Source organism: Chaetodon auriga, chromosome 14, assembly GCF_051107435.1.
Source record: "Chaetodon auriga isolate fChaAug3 chromosome 14, fChaAug3.hap1, whole genome shotgun sequence".
Classification (NCBI taxonomy): Eukaryota; Metazoa; Chordata; class Actinopteri; order Chaetodontiformes; family Chaetodontidae; genus Chaetodon; species Chaetodon auriga.
Window position 1 is genome coordinate 5,193,321 of NC_135087.1, and position 19,459 is coordinate 5,212,779.

Sequence of the window (19,459 nt, forward strand, 5' to 3'; positions counted from 1 at the left end):
GCTCTCAAACAGACACCATCCCCAGCAACCACAGAGGTGCGCGTGTACAAACACGGCTCGCGCGCGCGCGCGCGTGCACGCACATGACTCTTTGATGTTAATTGCCGCAATGTCACTCACGATGAGTCAGTGCGTCGCCGGGGTGTCTGTGAATGTGACTCTCAGCGTGGACGTGGGGCTGTTACACGGTGCGTGCGCGCGTGTCCTCGAGCTGCGCACCGGATCCTCCTCCGGGGTGGGATATAAATGCACCACAGTGGTCAGTCGCCTGCCACACCCTTTCAGAGTAAACAAAGGCACAGACATCTGAGCCGTCAGGATGATGAAGTTGAGGCTCTCACAACGACCCTGATGGTATTTAGAGAAGCGCGAGGCGTATCTGATGCTGAGCCTAATATTGTAATTACAGTGAAATTGGCTCCTGCTCATAGATGAGAGGCTATCTCCATAACCGCCCCCTCGCTTTTTACGCACACATGCGCAGGACGCGTTTACTCCACAAACACACACACATTCCAAAATCTGCCCCTTTGTCTCGGTCGCCCCCCAAATAGGAATTCAGCGAGGAAAGGAGGAGAGAAGTGTGGACCAGACTGTCTCCTCCCCCAACCATAAGCGCACACACCACACTCTCTCCTCCCCCTGCGCCCCCCCACCACCTCTCCCTCCCCTCCACAGCCCAGCTCGGCCCCCGTGCCTTTGTGTGTGTATGTGCGCGCTGTGAAGCCGACTGCGTACCCGAAAATCGTGCGACGGATCCCTTGCGTGAATAAAGAATAGGCTTCTTTTGGAATTCCAAATTTATCCGTGCGATGTACTCAATGGGGAAATAGGAGAACAAGCAGGTGCAAGTAAAGGGGAGGAACCGGGTGGACGCACGTGAATCTCTCACTTATCCAAAGCCAGGAAATAGAAAGGAGAGGAACGCAAGTGCCGCAAATTGGACTTTCCACCATCAGCAACCCTCCTCTCCCTCCTCTCTCCTCTCTCTCTCGCCATCCCCTGCTCCTCCTCTGTAGGTCTCCCCACTTACTCCCATCCACCCTCATTCTCCCAGTCTCCTTCAGTGAGCCCAGAATAGCCGCCGCACTCCGGAGCGCTCCATAGTAGTGGGGGGTTTAGAATTTCGGCGTGAGTTGGGAGACGCCGGGGATGGATTAAAGGGACTGTGCGCCGCAAAACTGGAGCAGCACGCAAGACCACGCCGGGGGGGAAGGGGGCGACGGGACTCGGTGAATTCACGGAGCCCCCGGGACAGAGGTGAGTGCTCAGGCTGTCCGGTAGTATTGTGGCTCTCTCCCCGCATGCATCCCCCAGCAACCGCTCCTCAGCACATGGTTTTCACGTTTCCATAATTGATGATCTCATACGCAATCTGATGATTTCTGCTTGTGGTGGAGTAACAGCTATGTTTTCAATAGCCTGCACAGCATTATGTTCCTATATTGCGGCTCCTTTTCATATAGTGGCTGCTAAAAAAAAACAAAAAAAAAAACTGCAATATGTCTTGAGAACACAACCATTAAAGCAAATTGCATGTTCAGAAAAACATAATTTCCCTCCAGGAAAGATGCAACCATCGCTACCATTTTTTACATCTTATTAAATTAATATTCAGTAATTAGGATTAATAGCACCTTAAACTGATGGTTGAACGGTTGTCTTCAGTGCAAAAGCGGGTGATAGAAGTTGTGCAAACCCCCCCACCTCCACATCACGTGCTGCAAATGGCCCTTTATGTCTCCCCCGACTGTTAAGGGCCCTGCAGTGGACATGGCTTTGCAGACTGCACTGTAACTTTCTTGACGGATGGATGAGTGAATAGAAAATGGATGAACTGCACATTTACACTTTATGTTCACCGCATTCCTTCATTTTTAAGTTCATGTTTGTGAGCCCCGGGTCATAAAAGAGCAGCCACTTCACACTGTGCATCCTGATTTAAATGAGTAATCAGTGGCCTGCTGGGAGACACCATGGATCCATGTCAGTACTGTGCTATACAGACATGTTTGCTTATACAGAGGCAGACCTATGTTGAAAGAAAGCCGTGTTAACTAGAATGGCACTGTCACACACCTTTCTATAGCACTGTGCATGAGGGAAACCTTTTCCTCCTCTCTTATCAAACCAACTACCAATTATTTTCCATATCGATTAATCTCTCAGTAATTTTCTCGGTTAATCTGTTTTTTGGCTGTTTTTTCCGTGAAAGACCGTGGTGACGTCTTGAGACTCATCTTGTTTTGTCCAGTCAAAAACGCAAAGAGATCAAGTTTACTGTCACATGACACAGAGAAAAGCAGCAAATTCTCTCATTTGACAGCCTGAAGCGAGCCAGTATTGAAACAGCTGCAGATTAATTTCCTGTCAGCCGACTAATTGATTGTCTGATTGTTTCAGGCCTTTGGCATGCATTGCTATTCTACCCTCAAATGTGTTATAATATCTGCTGAAGTATATGTTAAAATACAAGGACGAGTGGCAAATTAACGGAAAAAAACATAATAAATGAGAGACCTAACAAAGGCAGATGCCTCCCAGCAGGCCGTGAGGGGTCACTGAGGGGTTTGATGCTTTTGCAGTCACCAGATCTCAACCCAGAGAACACCTATGGGATCGACGTGTCCATCATAAAAACACCAGCACTTTAATAAGACACTTGAAATCGGGTTTTCCTTGACTGTGTCACAGATCAGTTATATACCATAGATACACACATATTATACCACACCATAGGACTGCAGTCTGTAGTCAAAAACCCATTGCACTCTGCTGCAATGTGCCAAACCTCACTACACTGCTAGTCTATAGCAGTCTGTGTCCAACACCCCACCACTCCCGTGCTGATGATCACTGAGTCTTGTATCTTTCTCGCTGTCCACTGCAGGCTTTACAACCCACCTCCCTCACACACACACACACACACACACACACACACACACACACACACACAGACGAGATGTGCATGGCTTAGTCTACACACACATGCGAACGCTGCCATGATGTTTGCAAGCATACAGCAGCTCAGACCGCACACATTTTGCATTCTCACACACGTGACGTGCCCCGGAGGACAAATGCTGTTGTGACAGATAAACGAGCCCTTTTCTTCAGTAAGGAGGCTCATTCTGTGTGTGTGTGTGTGTGTGTGTGTTTATGAAGTCACACTGTGGTGAATGGCCTGCCTTATGGGGACTAGATGCACTGTAATGTTAATCATTGAATTTTAGGGCGAAGACTTGGGTTAGGGTTAGGTCAGTGTAAGTCAATGGAATGTCTTCTGAAGTGATGTAAACACAACTCTGTGTGTGTGTGTGTGTGTGTGTGTGTGAGATGTGAGTCCGGGTGAGGTTTAAATGCTGGCTGGAGTAGGTCACTGAGACCAAGCGGCTGGGAGAGCGAGACCTGGGACTCAGCGTCTTCCTAAGCTGCTTTCAGCTACACTGGAATCCATCCATTCCAATATCCTCCCTGTCTCTGATCCTCACCCGCCACCAACCCCCCCCCCCCCCCCCACCAGCACTACCAGACGTACACAAACCAGAGCTTCACTCTTTTCCACTGCTTTTCCTCTTTTTTTTTTTATCATTCGTCTTCTTTATGTCTTTGATCTCCGCTTATCTTGTCCCCAGTTCTCTCCTATTCTCCTCTCCTCTTCCCTCCTTTCCTCTCCTCTTCATTTCTAGCGGTCATGGAAATTAGACTGTGGAAGTCTTTGATTCCGGGTGCCTTATACCGCCTCGGGGTCAGGCCCTCTTATCTCGGAGAGAAAGAGGGGAAACAGACAGAAACAGAGAGGAGATAAAAAGAAGGGTGGATGAGGTAGGCAGAGAGGTGTTAATACAGAAGGACAGAGAGCAAGAGAAGGGTAGATGTAGAAGGGTTGAAAAAGCGGAGACAGGGATTTGTAGACAGATATGCTGCAAAGAGACAAAACGGGGAAGAAAGGTAGAAAACAGGCAGGTGAGAGACAAATAAGCAAAGCCAAACAAAAACCCACCAAGAGGCAGCAACCCGAGACGGCTCTCAGCCAATATGATGCTCCTGAAGGGTGGCGTTCCTGGATTGAAGCCTCAGATCAGCTGATTTCGTGCTCATATTCAACCTGCCTTAGATTTACTCAACCATGGGAGAATAAAAAACTCTCCACTGGAACCCATTGGAAAGAGTGTAATTCACTTAAGTTGGGTGAGCAGGCCTGTGACACGCCAGAACCAGATCCCCACGTTCCTCATTTTGGCTAAAGAATGCAGTTTATATTAAAAAGTCAATACTGACCTGGCAGCAGCAAGCAGACGTAGACGAGTTAAAGCGCAGGAACGAGAGGCAGTACAGAGAAAGAAGAAGAGGGTTGTGGAGAAAAGAGTCTGTAAAATGAAGGCAGATTGGTGGAAAGGGGAGCGGAGAGATGAAAATGATAAGTAAAATGGGACACGAGAGGTGGGAGAGGTAAAGAGGGTGAGGCTGAGTGAGGGAGATGGAGGGAAATGGGTAGAGGACAGAGATGGAGAGCTGTAGGGAGAGCTGTAAATATTTAACTCTGTTTAGTTTTCCATTCGGGCCCTTGGCTCTTACTCCTCACGGAGGCCTTCTGATCGCCTACAGGTTACTGACGGCGGGAGATGTCTGCACGTGTGTGTGTGTGTGTGTGTGTGTGTGTGTGTGTGTGTGTGTCTGCGAGTGTGTGAGGAAGCAGAATTTAGAGTGTAACAAGCGTTTGGAAGTGTGTTCAAGAGGAGGATTCATTAAAGTGATTCAAACGCTTCCTTTTCATTAGAGTTTCGTCTTTTTCTGTTTGCACATTTCAACACCACTTTTCAGCAGAGACTATTTATAACCGTGTGTGTGTGTTTCCCCGCACGTGTGTGCTTATTAAATGTGCATGTGCTGAGTTATAGGCCTCGTAATTGAATGTGTGTGGGTGTGCAAAAACCAAAAATGCACCTCATTACAAAACACTATAACAAAATTGCTCAGAATGCATTTTAATTGTCTGTTAGCCAACACAAGGTTTTCAAACCAAAGCATTTAAACGTCTGTGGTGTAAAACCTTTCGGACTTTGCCAGCACTTGAAAACCTTTTTGACCTCGAAGAGGTTTAACATCTTTCAGAAGTACTGATGGTGGAAATGCATGAAAGTGAACCGAAGCTCCTCTCTGACAATCTGTCACCCCAACAGGCTGTGACTGGTCCCACCCCAAGATGACGTCCCCCAAAAATAAAGCCAAGAAGAAACCACCCAAAGACAGCATGACGCTGCTGCCGTGCTTTTATTTTGTAGAGGTATGTGTAGATTGGATGTATTGATGAATCACCTTTTTTAACGTGCCAGTGCTTGGTCAACATGACTCACTACATTTACTCCATCGATCAGCGGCTGAATCATTCTCTGCTGTATGCAGTATCAGAGCTGTATAGAGTTCATCACCAGCATCGTCACTGTCGTCTTTTCCCTTCTCTGTGTGCGTGGCGGTCTGTATGAATCACCAATTTCCAAACAAATATTAAATGCTAGCCTCTCTTTGCTTTGTCCTTGTCCTTGCGTGTGTGCCGGGCATGTGTGTGTGTGTGTGTGTACGCCTGCACATGCGTGTTTAGCTCCCCATCGTCCTGTCCTCCTTGGTGTCCCTGTATTTCCTGGAGCTGACGGATGTGCTGTCCCCCGCTATGGTGGGCTTCCGTTGCCATGACCGCGACCTCTCCATGCCGTACGTGGAGACGGGTGATGAGCTCATCCCTCTGCTGATGCTGCTGAGTTTGGCCTTTGCCGGTCCTGCAGCATCTGTAAGTCCATCACACACACACAAGCACGCACACACAGACCATCACAGGTTCAATCACCTTTGCGGGGATGCCACATAGACTTATACTAGTTTCCTGGAGACTTACCATAACCATAGCTTTAATCTAAACCTAACCTCAAGTCTTCACAATCAAACTCAAGGATTCACATTATGGGGAGTCGCATTTTGTCACCACAAGGAAGGCAAGTCCCCACAATGTGTGAGTAGATTTATGTCCCCACAACATGAGTAATACAAGGCCACACACTCAGGATTATTGATGGGGAGTTTCAGGTAAGGTAAGGTTAAAGATTGCTTACATTTTGGGGGTAACGGTGCTCTTTCGTCTTGTTGCCCAGACTCAGAAAAAAGCACAGACCACCACCAAGGCCCACCGTCCACTCCTCTATGATATGCAAATCTGCTCCGTAACGACTGCTCTCCGTGTGAAGTTTGAGCTACATGTGTCAGCTATCACAGAGGATTTCTGGTGATAAGGAGTCATTGCCTTCTTAGAACTGGCTGTGTTTTATCAATTTACCACTATCTACTGGATTTTAAGATGTGTAGCTCATATTCCGCCGAGGCCAAATGCCCTATCTCACAACGTTAATGAAAGTGAAAAATAATTACTGTATCCGCTCAGTGATATCAGATCCGCTCCACAATTTAATGGGTTCTTTCTTGGCCCGTGCCGCCCGTTTCCCTTCCACCAAGTTATATGAAAACCTGGCCAGTAATTTTTCCATAATCCTGCTGACAAACAGATGAACCAGCAAACCCGACCTGATACATAACCTCCTCTGCGGAGGTGATAACTCCGCTCTGAATGTCTTTGCGTGTACTTTTAAGGTGTGTGAATGATGCTAGACTAGATTAGTACAATTTCTAGATGTCTATGGAACCAATATCTTAAGTATCTGCAAAGATGGATGGCTAAAATATTGGATTTTCATGTTTAACAGGTTAAAAATCTAATCTGAATTTTACTGGAAATGATTCCATTTAAGACAAGTATTACCCAGCTAGTCACTAGCATTGCCATTTGGTGCTGGCCAGGTAGCATAGCGTGGGTTTGTTCAATCATTTTGCACCTGAAAAGTGACGCCACTGCTGGAAACTGGAAAGATGAGAGCAGAATTTGCAGTCTGCACCACCAAAACAAGAAGCAGAACAAAGCCAAAAGGTTTGCTGAGTAATAATTCCCTGTGGGTTTGCAGCTGAGTGATGCTTGATGCATTGTTCATGTAAAAATGTTGACACAGAACCTCCCCGTATTGGAGTCACAGGGATAAGATCTGATCTCAGAGGATCAGTGATCTCATGCATGTCTCGGGGTTTGCGTGAGCTCCGCACGCATACATCACCCAGAAACCCTTGTGTACAGACAAATACATAGATCAGACAAATATGCAAACGTACAGCTTTTCAAAGACTCAGAGCAAATTCAATCTCCCCTCAGAAATACAGAATCAATGGACGCGTTGATAAATACACACCTGACATTCCAATACACACCATCGAACACGCCACAGGCCCCTCCGATCAATACGCATTCACACACAGACACGCACGCCGTTCATCCATCAGCGGCATGGAAACGAGCAGACCTCTCCAACACTCATCTATCACTCTGATTGGAAGTGATCACTATTCGATAGCGCCCTGCATCCATTCTCTCGCTCTCTCTCACCGTAGATCAGGATCACAGGGATTTGACATCAGTAGCAGCTTAGGGGCCTATTTTCTTTCTTTTCTCTTCTTCATGTTTTTCCCTACTTCTGTCCTATATGACAGGAATGCCTGGAATACTCGAAAGCTTTTCTTGCGTTTTTATTGCTCACCTTAAACCTACTTTTCCTCCCTCCCTCTGCAGATCATGATGGGGGAGGGCCTGATGTACTGCATGCAATCCAAACTGAAGACGTGTCCCAAGTCGGAGAGCAGCATCAACGCTGGAGGCTGCAGCTTCAACTCCTTCCTACGCAGAACCGTGCGCTTCGTCGGTACGTCCAACTACCAATCATTTCGGGGGGGGGGGTTTGTGTGGAGTTTTTGGGAATTAAGGTCATAGTCTAATCCTTTTAATCATTTTCTTCAGTTAGTGAATAAGGTTCAGGGTTTGCTTAAGGAAGCTTGCAGAGATACGTGGCTGCTCTTGCTGCAGGGGCCTTCTTTTAGAGGGTCTCAGGAGCCACATGGGTTGTCAAACAGCATTATTTTCCCATATATGTGCATTCTGTTGGTGATTGAGAGGCCTGTAAATAGCATTTTTATCACATGATGCAAGACAAACTCCTCACTGACGGGAGCACTGCAGTGTATTGAAGGAAACTGCATGAGTGTGACAGCGTTACAGATGCAGTTTCTCATGAATGTTTTTCAGTTTAAGCATGTTTTTTTTTTCTTTGAGAGTTGGATATTGCATTGTTTCATGTCTGCTTTTCTTCTTCTTCGCTGTCCAAATAACTAAAATGAATTTTGCATGCGGCCATCAGACAGAGGATTATTCCTTCAAAGTAAGGTTGAGGAGTCACACCTTGCCAGACATGTTTTATTTGGTCTTACATCACCAGCAGCACTAACCTTGTAAAGAGCTGTCTGCTGTCAGTAGTTAGCAACAAATTGCTGTTGTTTTTCAGATGGAAATCAATTTTGACTCCGACAAATTATTCCACTTACCGGCTGAGCCCCCGAACCTGATCCCACTTTTAAGAGAAGGGAAATAAGCTAATTATATGCGTTAAATGAAGGGTGACTTGAAATGAAACGGGCACGATACAATGCTCCATGTGAAATATCTGGAGGCTGGCTTTGAGCTTTGAAGTGAAAAGACAAATTAATTCACCTTGCCAGATTTCACTGTGTGTGGAAAAACTTCGTAACTCAACGAACCGAGGGCTTGTGGTGTCACTTCAGGTTGCCGGAGCAAATTCAACGTTGTTTTCGACTGCAGGTGTTCGCAAATGAACAGCTCAATGTGACGAAACCACCAGGGGCTTTTAGTTCATTTACCAAGGCAGCCTCATACCGTCTCTGTCTCCGTCTCCTGCCTCTCTCTCCCTCAGGTGTTCATGTGTTCGGTCTCCTGGCAACAGCCCTGGTGACAGATGTCATCCAGTTAGCTACTGGTTACCACGCCCCTTTCTTCCTCACCGTCTGCCAGCCCAATTACACGGCCCCGGGAGTGTCATGTGACAACAACGCCTACATCACACGGGACATCTGCATGGGCAAAGACCAGTATGCCATCATGTCAGCCAGGTAAGACATGCACATATGTTTAGAGCTGAAGAGGAGTGTGTCCATCTGCCTCAGTTCAGAAATGTTATTCCCCTACACATAATAGACAACATATGATGACGCACAGATACGGTGCATTCATTACAGTAAATAATCAGCTAACTCGAGCAGGATCTTACTCATGTGCTTCTCAGCTCTGGAGCTCTGCTGCTGTCATGTCGTGCCATAAATTAAGAATTCAGTCCCGGATCCTTGTGCTTTCAAGTTGATGCACTTTTTACAAACATACCATATATTCTAGGTATATTCCTGCAGCTCAAACAAATACATCCTTTATAAGAAAATGCTAGAACACAGTGAGTCACAGTGATAAAGTGGCTGCACAGTTTGCTGTATATTCCTGCACGTCACTATCTTGCAGAAGTTTATATTCAAGCTACACTGTGAGGAATCATCACAGCTAATTTGCATCTGAGGAGGATTACAGCAGATTAAAGTAGTGAAGGAGTGAAATTGTTACAGTCACATATTTTAAAATAATGCAAGATTTGCTTATTCATGATATCCTGCTTGGTAAAGTTTATTTGCACAGCAGCACCCTTCCACATTCTTGTTGTGCCCAGCTGCAGCATCTCACTTGCAGGTGCTGTGGTTAAGCAACAAAGAGACATAAGTCAAAGAAGCTCCAGTGTATACTGCATATATTTGACAGGCATAATATGTGCACGCAGACAGGAAAGATTGCAACTAAATATAGCTCCTATAGGGATAATCCCAGTAGTACAAAGGCACACATCTGTACTTCTATACCTGTGAGGACCTTTATTGGCATAATGCATTTCTTAGTTCTGAGTCCTACCTTTAAAAGAATAGTTTTGTATAATATGCTTATTTGTTTTCTTGTGATTCTTCCCTGGGAAGCATAACAAAGTGTTACTCTGGATGATATAAGGCTGCAGCCAGCGGCAATTAGGAGCAGTTCCATGAAAACCATTTGAGGCTCCAGGAAGTCACTGCACCGGGACAGGAAGTAGTCTGGCACATTTTTTGGTTTTTGTAGCTTACAGATTTAAAACTTAGGTAACATGTTGTCGACGTACTGTTGAACAGAGCCAGGAGACTGTTCCCAGGCTTTATGCTAAGCTAAGATAACCAGCTGCTGGCTGTAGCCTTACACTGAATGGACAGATATGTGAGTGGTATCAAACATCTTGTCTCAACTCTCAGCAAACTAGTGCTTTAACAATCCCAACTAAACCAACAATTAGCATTATCTCAGCCTAAATGTGCTGCAGTTTTAGCCTGAAGCCTGAAGTCTTGACCCTCAAACAGACCTTGGAAAAAGCAAGAACCAGCCAAAAAGTAAAAAATGTTCTGACCTTAAAGGTCTAAATCTCAAATTGGTCTTCACAAAGACAAACCAGACATAGCCCCCCAGAGCACTTAACTTTAACAACACACACACACACACACACACACACACACACACACACACACTGATTCAGCCCTGAAGAAGTGGGAGAAGGTAAACACAGCAGTACAAGGCACATGATAAATACACCCACACTAAGAGCAGCTTCATAAGACAAATTAAATGAGATTTGTGATTCAGCTTTCTAAACTCTAAATTAGCCACTCTGACCGCAACTTGTTCGCTCTCCCCTAATGTTCCCAGTAATGCCCCGTGGTATTCTGTTAGTGTTGATTAACGCTCACATCCAAGGACGTGCACTCACTTTGACAAACACAGCTGAGCAGGCGCTCAGGTTTTAATGTCAAATACAATCCAGCCATCACAAATAACACGAGCAGCCGTGACAGCTTTATTCAGGTTTATTCAGGAGGCAGTAAACCGAATCCACGCAGCCTTTTCTGTGAAAACACGAGTCTCTCTTCCTCTCTGCCTTCACCTAACTCTCCCCCCTTTCTCCCCTCAGGAAAACATTTCCATCCCAGCATGCAACGCTCTCTGGCTTCGCTGCTGTCTATATCTCCGTAAGCACTTCTGTGTCTTACCCGCCTTGTGTGTTTGTGGACCGTTAATTATGACGTATTTGCATCATATGCTGTGTGTTTGTTTGTTTAATGACTCGTTAACCCTGTTTGTTTTACATTTGGGGGAGTCCTCGGCGATTCATTAATATTACAGCAGTGTTTTTGCACCACTTTTCTTTATCTTTAGAATTTTCCTTTCATAAATTTCCACGAGTTTGTGCAGATGACAATAATTTCTTTATCTGTGCAATTATCTGCTAACTACCCAGCTCTTCCATGTATTCTTAACAAACGTGGCTGCTGGCTGCATGAAATGAGTTCCTGCATATCAAAGGATTTTGGAGCTGGAATTAATTCACTGTCACTTCATACATAAGTAACAATTGCATTATAGTGTTTAGTCACTGAGAGATTTCCAGATTTGAGACTACAGTACCCTCGAGCCGAGAGCCGCCCAAATTAAAACACAGTAAAGTAACAGGAACTGTCTTTTAATGTCACATCTCAGTGTTAGTTTGTACAGCCTAGCACATATTGGGTAACTTTTTGCCATTCTGCAGTCCAGTGCTGACTGCAGCAGTATGTGAACTGTACAGCAAAGTAGCACTGTCATTTTTCCATGAGGTAACACCCTCCCACACACACACACACACACACACACACACACACACACACCCTCCTCCACCAATGGCTATCGCCAGCTACTGGCCATATCTCTGCTGCCTCACTGAGCCCAGAGTGTGCTCATTAAAGCTCACCAGACACATTTCTTATGAGAGAAAAGGCAGGAGAGGAGGAGGAAAGCAGCTGTTTTGGTTGCTCCAGTTACAACATGTTGCCTAATCTGTGCAAAGTAGAGGAGCAGCCCAAAAACACTGTTCTCAGATCAGTTTTCTTCAGTATTGTTCGTCACTGACCGCCACATTAAGACGTTTATTTCTTGTATTCAGTCTCAAAAAGCCTTTTTAAAAGAAGGACTTTCACGCCCAGGAGTAGATGGACGAGCTTGTTTGAAGGGATACTTTTGCGAAGCTTGCGTTTCTGTCACTCAGCTGTCCGCCGCTTTATGTAATCCAAATAAAGTGTGCATGCAGGGAATTTTGATGTAACCGCAAATATATTCCCTCCCCCTGCTTCCCTCCTCTCTCTGTTTTACTGTCAAAGAATATTCATCTTAATGACTCACTCAGTGAGCCTCAGACGCAGAATTTTCGTGGAACAAAAACAAAATGAGACAGTTCATTTAATTTTAAAGAGAATTCTTCAAAGCGGTGGAGCTGCTTTGGAAACAAGTGCAGTTTTGACATCCGGTTGGATGAAGGGCTTTGTCTTTAAAGGCATAAATCTACATTTTGGGAAATGCAATTATTCACTTTTTCTTTTCCTTTTTTTTTTTTTTTTTTTTTTTGCAAGGACAGCAAAAACACAAGTGGCTTAGCTTAGCAAAAAGAGTGGATGCAGGGTTAATGTGGCTCTGTCCAAAGGTTAAAAACAACACTCTAAAGCCGTCTTATTGTTGGAGCTGCGGTGGAAAAAGAAGTGGGAGTGATCAGTTTTGCATCACAGTTTTCATTTTCACTGAAAAAATCTATTAAAATGATGATGTGGCATTCATTAGCAGTGACGTACAATGCTGTATCTTCACTCATGGGGTTAGGTTCACATAATATTTTGATTAATTGTTCAGCCCTACTAATTATCATGACATTTTCTTTGTTTGGTTCATACAAAAACGGAATAATTTATTAACGATAAGTTGTGGTTTTACAGGAAGTCACTCCTGGCAACCCTGTCATTTTTACCCTTTGTGTGTGTTTTTTTTTTTACAGATTAAATTATAGCAATTTAGGATATTAATCAGTCAGCTTTAGTGGAGCTGATAGCTTATTTTGAACATTAGCCCAGCTAGCTGTTTCCCCCTGTTCTAAGCTAAGCTAACCAGCTACTGCCATTAGCCATCACCATCAAGTAGTTGCTTATTAGCGTGCATATTAGTAGCATATTGGCTGTTTAGTAATCACTTATGGATGCTTTATACTGCATGACAGTATTCTACAACTACCAGGCCCTTAACTAAGAGTTTTCCATCAATAACCTCCTAATTACTGCTTATTGATATTAAGTAAGGAAGTTGTTGTACATGGATTTCAATCTTAATAACCTAACCTAAGAAAACCCCATAACGAGGCATCAATAAGGGCTTGTATGCTACTAATATGCATGCTAATAAGCAGCTATTTAATAGTGAATATGTGCACCTTAACATAAGGCTTGATGATAGCGGTATCAGTCTGCCTACATAGTCAGATTATTCCCTTTAATAGCAAAGTTTAACACTCACAGGACGACTTTCCACTGTTGAGGTCATTTTTTTGTGGCTGTGTGTTAGTTTGCCTTTCAATGACATCTCCACCCCAGTCTCCATATGTCCAGCTGTGTGTCTTTTGCATATTAATGTGCGCCTCTCCCTCCGTAGATGTACTTCAATGCTAGCATCAGCAGCACGACCAAGCTGCTGAAGCCGCTGCTGGTGTTTGCCTTCTGCATGGCGGCGGGCCTCGCCGGGCTGACGCAGATCACTCAGCACCGCAGTCACCCGATAGACGTCTACGTGGGATACCTCATAGGAGCCGGCATCGGAGTCTACCTGGTCAGTTAAAACAAAACCGTGTGTGAGAAGATTTATCAGACTGAAATCTGTAGACAAAATATCAAAGGGCTTAATTCATGCCACTCGTGTCAAGATAACTGCCCCTTTCATGATAAGGTAACTCACTGAAACTGTCTGGAAATGGATTTCCTATTTCAGGGTTTAGTTTGAGAAATGAGCGCCAGCATATGTTTGTATGTATTTAGGGATTTGTTTTGTCCCCAGGGAGTAGTTAAGAGTCAGCAGGCAGCGTGGTGGGAATGACTGAACACACATAAATAGATTTTTTTTAATAAAGTGCTTTAGTTGTTTGTGCTGCGACTGAATTGTCCCATTGTATTATTCTAACACTATCGCAGCATGTGCTAACAAATGCATCTTTTTTTCCAACACCTCGCTTCCATACTTTTCTCCCACAGCAAATTTTTTTTTTTTTTTTTTTTTGGCAGGCTCTATATATAGCTTTTTCTATTACGGAGGGAAGGGAGAGAGAATGAATAATCCGATAAGAATTCTCTGGAACAATTTCACACTTCATTTTAAGAAAACTTGTCGTTGCCATTTTCCACGCTTTCCTCCTCCTCTCACTCTCTTTCTCTCTCGTCTTTCGTTTTTTAAGAGGGGGAGAGTTTCTCCCCCTCATTAAAGAATGAATTCTGAGAGAGGGGGAAGAGAGTGATTCATGCTGACCTCAGACTAAACAGGAGGAAGGAGGAAAGATGCCTATTCGAGCACTCGCTCCCCACTAATAGGAATATAAATTTTATTCCCTCCTCAAGATTAAAGAAAAGACATTTTCACGCTTCAGTCTTTATTCAACGTGCTGGGTGCCTCTATCACATCATTTATTTCTCCTTCCCACCTCTCTGCCTGTACCCCTCTGTCCTGTCAGGCTGTGTACGCGGTGGGAAACTTCAAAGCATCAGAAGAAGATGCTCACTCCTTGCAGAGACTGACCCCAGCTCAGCAGAAAGATGGCCTGAGGGTGCTGAGTCAGCGCAGTCATGACTCCCTGTACAGGAAGACTCCCAGGGTGTCTGAGAGCAGAGAGGAGCTGGGGGTGGGGCTGGGGTCCGGGGCCCGCAGTAAGGTGAGGAGGGAGAAGGCATCCCTGGCCTCCCTCAAACGAGCAAGCGCCGACGTGGAGCTCTTGGCCACCCGGGGTCCCATGGGCAAGGAAACCATGGTAACCTTCAGCAACACCTTGCCCCGAGTCGCAAACGGCAACAGCCCCATCTCCCCCTCAGATGAGCCGGCCCCCACGCAGCGTCACATGACCTTCCACGTGCCCTTTGACCCCCAGAGGTCTCGGCAGCTGGTGTCAGAGTGGAAGCAGCGCTCGCTGGAGCTCCGCAGCCAGAGCTCGCGAGACGAGGAGGAGGGAGCGGACGGGAACGATGCAGATGAAGGAGGAGCGGGAGACGGAGGAGAGCAGGAGATGCCTTCATCTCTTTATCCGACAGTGCAAGCCAACAAAGGCATCGCCACACCGACCACAAGCAGGATGGCGGTGGCACCCCCGCTCGTTCACATCCCAGAGGAGGCCTCTCGGCCGCCGCCTGTCTCCCCTAAGAGTGCCAAGACCCGCGCCAAGTGGCTGTCACTCACCGAGGGGGGAGGGGTGAAAGAGCCGGGACCGGGGCCCATCGCGGTGTCGACTCCCCGTGTGCCCAACACGCAGCCCAACCAGCCGCCCAGCCAGCAGAGAGTCACTCAGGTGAGCAGGAAATCAGAAAGTGAAAGCCTGCAAATCGCGACAACGACATTATTTTGAGAAATTATTTTTCCTTTAATTTCAGTGGCTGGTAGCCAGCTCTGAGAAATATATTGAGGCAAGAGGAGAGTTAACAGCTGCCAAACGCTGTGTGCTGAGTGAACACACCTGTGATTTATTTTGTCGGTAAAATCAAAACAGAACAACATGGTTGGAGGCAATCCCGCTGATTAGTTTTCAATATTAAAACACTCCCACAAGGGTTCAAACACTAATTATAGCTGAGATAAATCTGATTAAAATGTCTGTGAGGGTTATTAAATGTGTTACTATTACCTTTTACAATGTTTACCACAATAAAAGCCCCTGAATTCTGGGTTTATTTTGCTACAAAGCAATTTTGTAAATGCAATATATCGCTGAGTTTTATAGAAGCTGCTTCTTTCAGATGGAAACTTCTTTCTTGACCTTGGAAATAACAGTCAACAAAACCAGTAAGGTCCCTTTGGAAGCTGATCTGCTTTCCTTTGTACATTCTGATGAGGTTTTCTCCTGTCCTCCAGGTGATAGCCATGTCCAAGCAGCAGGGTCACGGACCCGTCTCTTCATCCGCTAAGACATCAGAAGGCGGCTCTTCCTCTGGCGGCGGGTCCAACTGCTCCGAGTCGCCCTATTATCGGATCCCATCTGATCGAGACAGCTGCACTGGAAGCAACCCAGGGAGCATCGCCGGAAGTGGGAGCATCGTCACGATCGACGCTCACGCTCCTCACCACCCGGTGGTGCGTGTGTCGGCCAATAACGGCAAGCCGTGGGAGTGGAGAAACACCATCAGTGGTAACATGATGATGGCCGACACGACGGGGGACAAACACCGCGCAGCGCTGCAGCGACAGGACAACGTCAGTCACTACCGGGATTACCGGACACTGCCAGTCAAAACAGACTCCCTCGGCTCCTCCTCGGCCAGCGGCAGTGCTGAAGGAGGAGTGGAGCTGCCTCCCCCACCTCTCCCAACCTCCTCCTCCCCTCTGCCTCCCCCTCCTCAGCTCTCGTCATCCCCTCTACCGCCGCCACCTCCTCACTCGTCCTCTTCCCCCTTGCCTCCCCCTCCACACCCGAGCTCCTCTCCAGTGCCTCCTCCTCTCCCTCCACCTGCCTCCTCTCACATGCCTCTCCCACCTCACCTGTCCTCTCAAATGCCGCCACCTCTGCACCAATCCTCCGTTCAGATGCCCCCGCCTCCGCACCCATCCTCCATTCAGATGCCCCCACCTCCTCACCCATCCTCCATTCAGATGCTCCCGCCTCCGCACCCATCCTCTTCCCCTCTGCCACCGCCACCTCATTCCTCCTCCTCCATGCCTCCCCCTCCTCACCCATCCAGCTCCAGCATGCTTCCCCCTCCTCCCCATCCCGACTTACTGATGGACAGCCACAGCCAGACACTGTCCCGCTCCTCCACCCTGCCTCGCCGGCCCTCTGTCTCCGCCCGCAGCCATGCTGAGCAGGAGCACTACTACAAGGCCATGCAGAATGAGAGGATGTTATAGTGAAGGGGGAAGACAACAGACATCATTGTCACATCAAAGATTGTACTACAGAAGACTCAACTGAAAGAGACAGTGAAACAAAGCAGGTTGTGGCAGGTGAAGAGAGGTTTATGAAAAATGACAAAAAGGTTTAGAGACTCTGAATCCAGAACAGTGGCTTCAGCTAAAATGCTGCAAAGGAACAGGCATTAGGGGTGGAGGACCATTAGGAGGTCTGGCAGCTCACACACACTCAGCAGGGAGTCTTCTTCCCTGCTCACATGTACTGCCCACAGTGCCGGCTCAAAGGCCCTGACTGGGAAAACAACAGACAAGGGAGGAAACGGGAGTCAAAGAGAACAGGGTGAAGGATTACAAACCTTAGTTTCAGCACGCACATCCTCCGTGTTGTTTTATGACACATTCAAAGAAGGAATGGAAGAGGCTGCAGCTGAAAGAGATATCACAATGAACGGTCTGGGATTTGCTAACTCAAGTTTCCCTTGAGAGGGTGGATAAGCCCGAGAAAACAAAACAACTACAGGCAATTCGAGCGCTCCTTAAAGTAGCGCAGCCGTTTGAGGTTGCCAGCCATTACACACAGAGAATTTGCCATTGTAACCAGTTGAAAAACTCGTGCTTCAAAGCGCCCAAAAGCTATGAATACTGGAAAGAAAAATGCAGTAAGTTCAACCACAGGTTTGAGAGTATTAAACACCAACCGAAACGCATGAGATGCCGTTTCACCCCCTCTGAATAAACAAACCCAATGTGGAATTTTATGTTTGACGCCAAGCAAATCTGCCAGCATCCACCAGAGAGAGTCGGCTTAGGAGGTGTTGCTTCTGGATGGGGTGCACGAAGGCGGAGGAGGGGTGGGTATAAGGAGGATCATGCACAGTTGGGCACCCCTATACAGACGTCACCAAATGGATTACTATTGTAAACATGAGAGGCGGTTGAATGGAAAGAGAATTCTTCCTAAAGTGAAGAGGGTGGCCGCGCGGCACGGCGAGCCAAGCAGCCAGTCTGTCTTTGCTGTGTGCAGAAGCTGCCACGGAGCCTGAAGCAGCACTAAGGAGATTAACGTTTGTTTACCAAACCATGCTAGCGCACTCTTTCCCTCTATACCGCCTCACATTCGGCCCTCTGGCAGATCGCAGTGGTGACGGGGACGTCAATGTAAAGCTGGCCAGCCCGCAGAGCCGCCCGCCATCGACGTGCACGTCGGCTCATGCAGGTGCTGGTTGGGTGCGGCTAACAGGCATGTGTCACCAGGAGTTTCTGTTTATAGCTGCTAGCATTTCAAAGGTTTTGGTACCACTTTCTAACAATTTATACTTTCTAAGAGTTTTATAAGTCGTTGCTTTATTAATGAGCATTTATTTGTTCTTTATACATTAGTAATAATAATATCTGTCCTTCCATCATCTATAATCTTTTCTCCTTTGCAGTGTCACAAGGTACATTTATTTAAGTATGCCTTATTAGAAAGTGATACCAAGATTTTTTTGATGTTTTTTAACATCAAACAGTGTGCCAGCCAACCAACACCAAGACAGGTCTGCAAAACCTTCAAAAAATGGCAAAAGTATCGCAACTCAAGCTCCACTTGCTCACTCGCTCTCGAGCTTTTGACCAGCATCGCACAGTCTTCGTCAGCTGAATGAGAACCGTGTGACGTGCTCAAAAGTTCCAGAACAAGCGAGTCAGCTCACCTCCAACTGAGAGTTTCATCAGCTCCTCTTTCAAAGGTCGGGGATGAGCAGCGACACCTCAAGGCTTTCAAGTAGTTTGTGACATTTTTGGATGAAATGATTAACCGTAGAAATAATCTAGTTATTAATCACTAATGAAAATAATCAGCCGACGCAGCCCTAAGAAATGAACCTACAGGTTGAGAGGAAGCGCGCGTTCCTCCTGCGCACCCCTGCCTCTTGTGTGTATTTATACTATGTTGTATAAAGTTGTTATCTGGTCATTTCATACATCCCAGTTTTTTATAACTATCAGAAGGTATTCCGTCCAATGACAAGTGCTTTATTTTGGGTCATACCCTGATCATATTTTAACGAACGTTACGGTCTCACAGACACACACAAAGTTCACCCACAACATCTGGAAAGTACATGAACTGATTTTGTGAAGTTGTGCTTGGAAGGCGCGAGTTAAATGGAACAAGTTGTATTTAGTAGTGGAGCTCCTCAGACGAGGAGCTGGTAGATAATGTTGCTCGTCGGTTTGTGCTGCATGTGTGTACGAGCGTGTTTTTTTATCTTGTGTGCTTCAAGTCTGCGCCGTTACCTTTGACAGACAGACATGCAGCATTTTCCAGTGCTGGTGATTATCGTACTACTTTCCCTCTTTTTGACTGTACAAATACTTGATATTACCTAATATTAATACTATTATAATTCCACGGTCCTCTTTTATGGGCTCATGTTTTCTATCTGTGGTGATGTGTAACATTAACAACCTGATTGAATAAAAAATGAAGACTTCTTAACGGAGGTTTCATCTTGTGTTACTTGACCGCAG

At 46.2% G+C, this 19,459-nt stretch overlaps 1 protein-coding gene across 1 annotated transcript; it reads left to right on the forward strand.

Moving 5' to 3' along the window:
• Positions 1–709: 709 nt before the first annotated feature.
• LOC143331922 (phospholipid phosphatase-related protein type 3-like) lies at positions 710–19,424 on the forward strand. Its single transcript, XM_076749088.1, has 9 exons — positions 710–1,260; positions 5,184–5,287; positions 5,603–5,788; positions 7,664–7,793; positions 8,856–9,051; positions 10,968–11,025; positions 13,502–13,675; positions 14,568–15,392; positions 15,953–19,424. Exons 2-9 carry the CDS (start codon positions 5,207–5,209, stop codon positions 16,940–16,942), a joined length of 2,640 nt encoding a protein of 879 aa, XP_076605203.1. The 5' UTR covers positions 710–1,260; positions 5,184–5,206; the 3' UTR covers positions 16,943–19,424.
• The last annotated feature ends 35 nt before the right edge of the window (positions 19,425–19,459 follow it).

Bases quoted from the DNA above. Each gene is read 5' to 3' on its own strand.
- LOC143331922 (XM_076749088.1), top strand. From the start codon at position 5,207: ATGACGTCCCCCAAAAATAAAGCCAAGAAGAAACCACCCAAAGACAGC. The intron at 5,789-7,663 runs GTAAGTCCATCA...CTCCCTCTGCAG, and splicing joins TTGCCGGTCCTGCAGCATCT to ATCATGATGGGGGAGGGCCT. The intron at 7,794-8,855 runs GTACGTCCAACT...TCTCTCCCTCAG, and splicing joins CAGAACCGTGCGCTTCGTCG to GTGTTCATGTGTTCGGTCTC.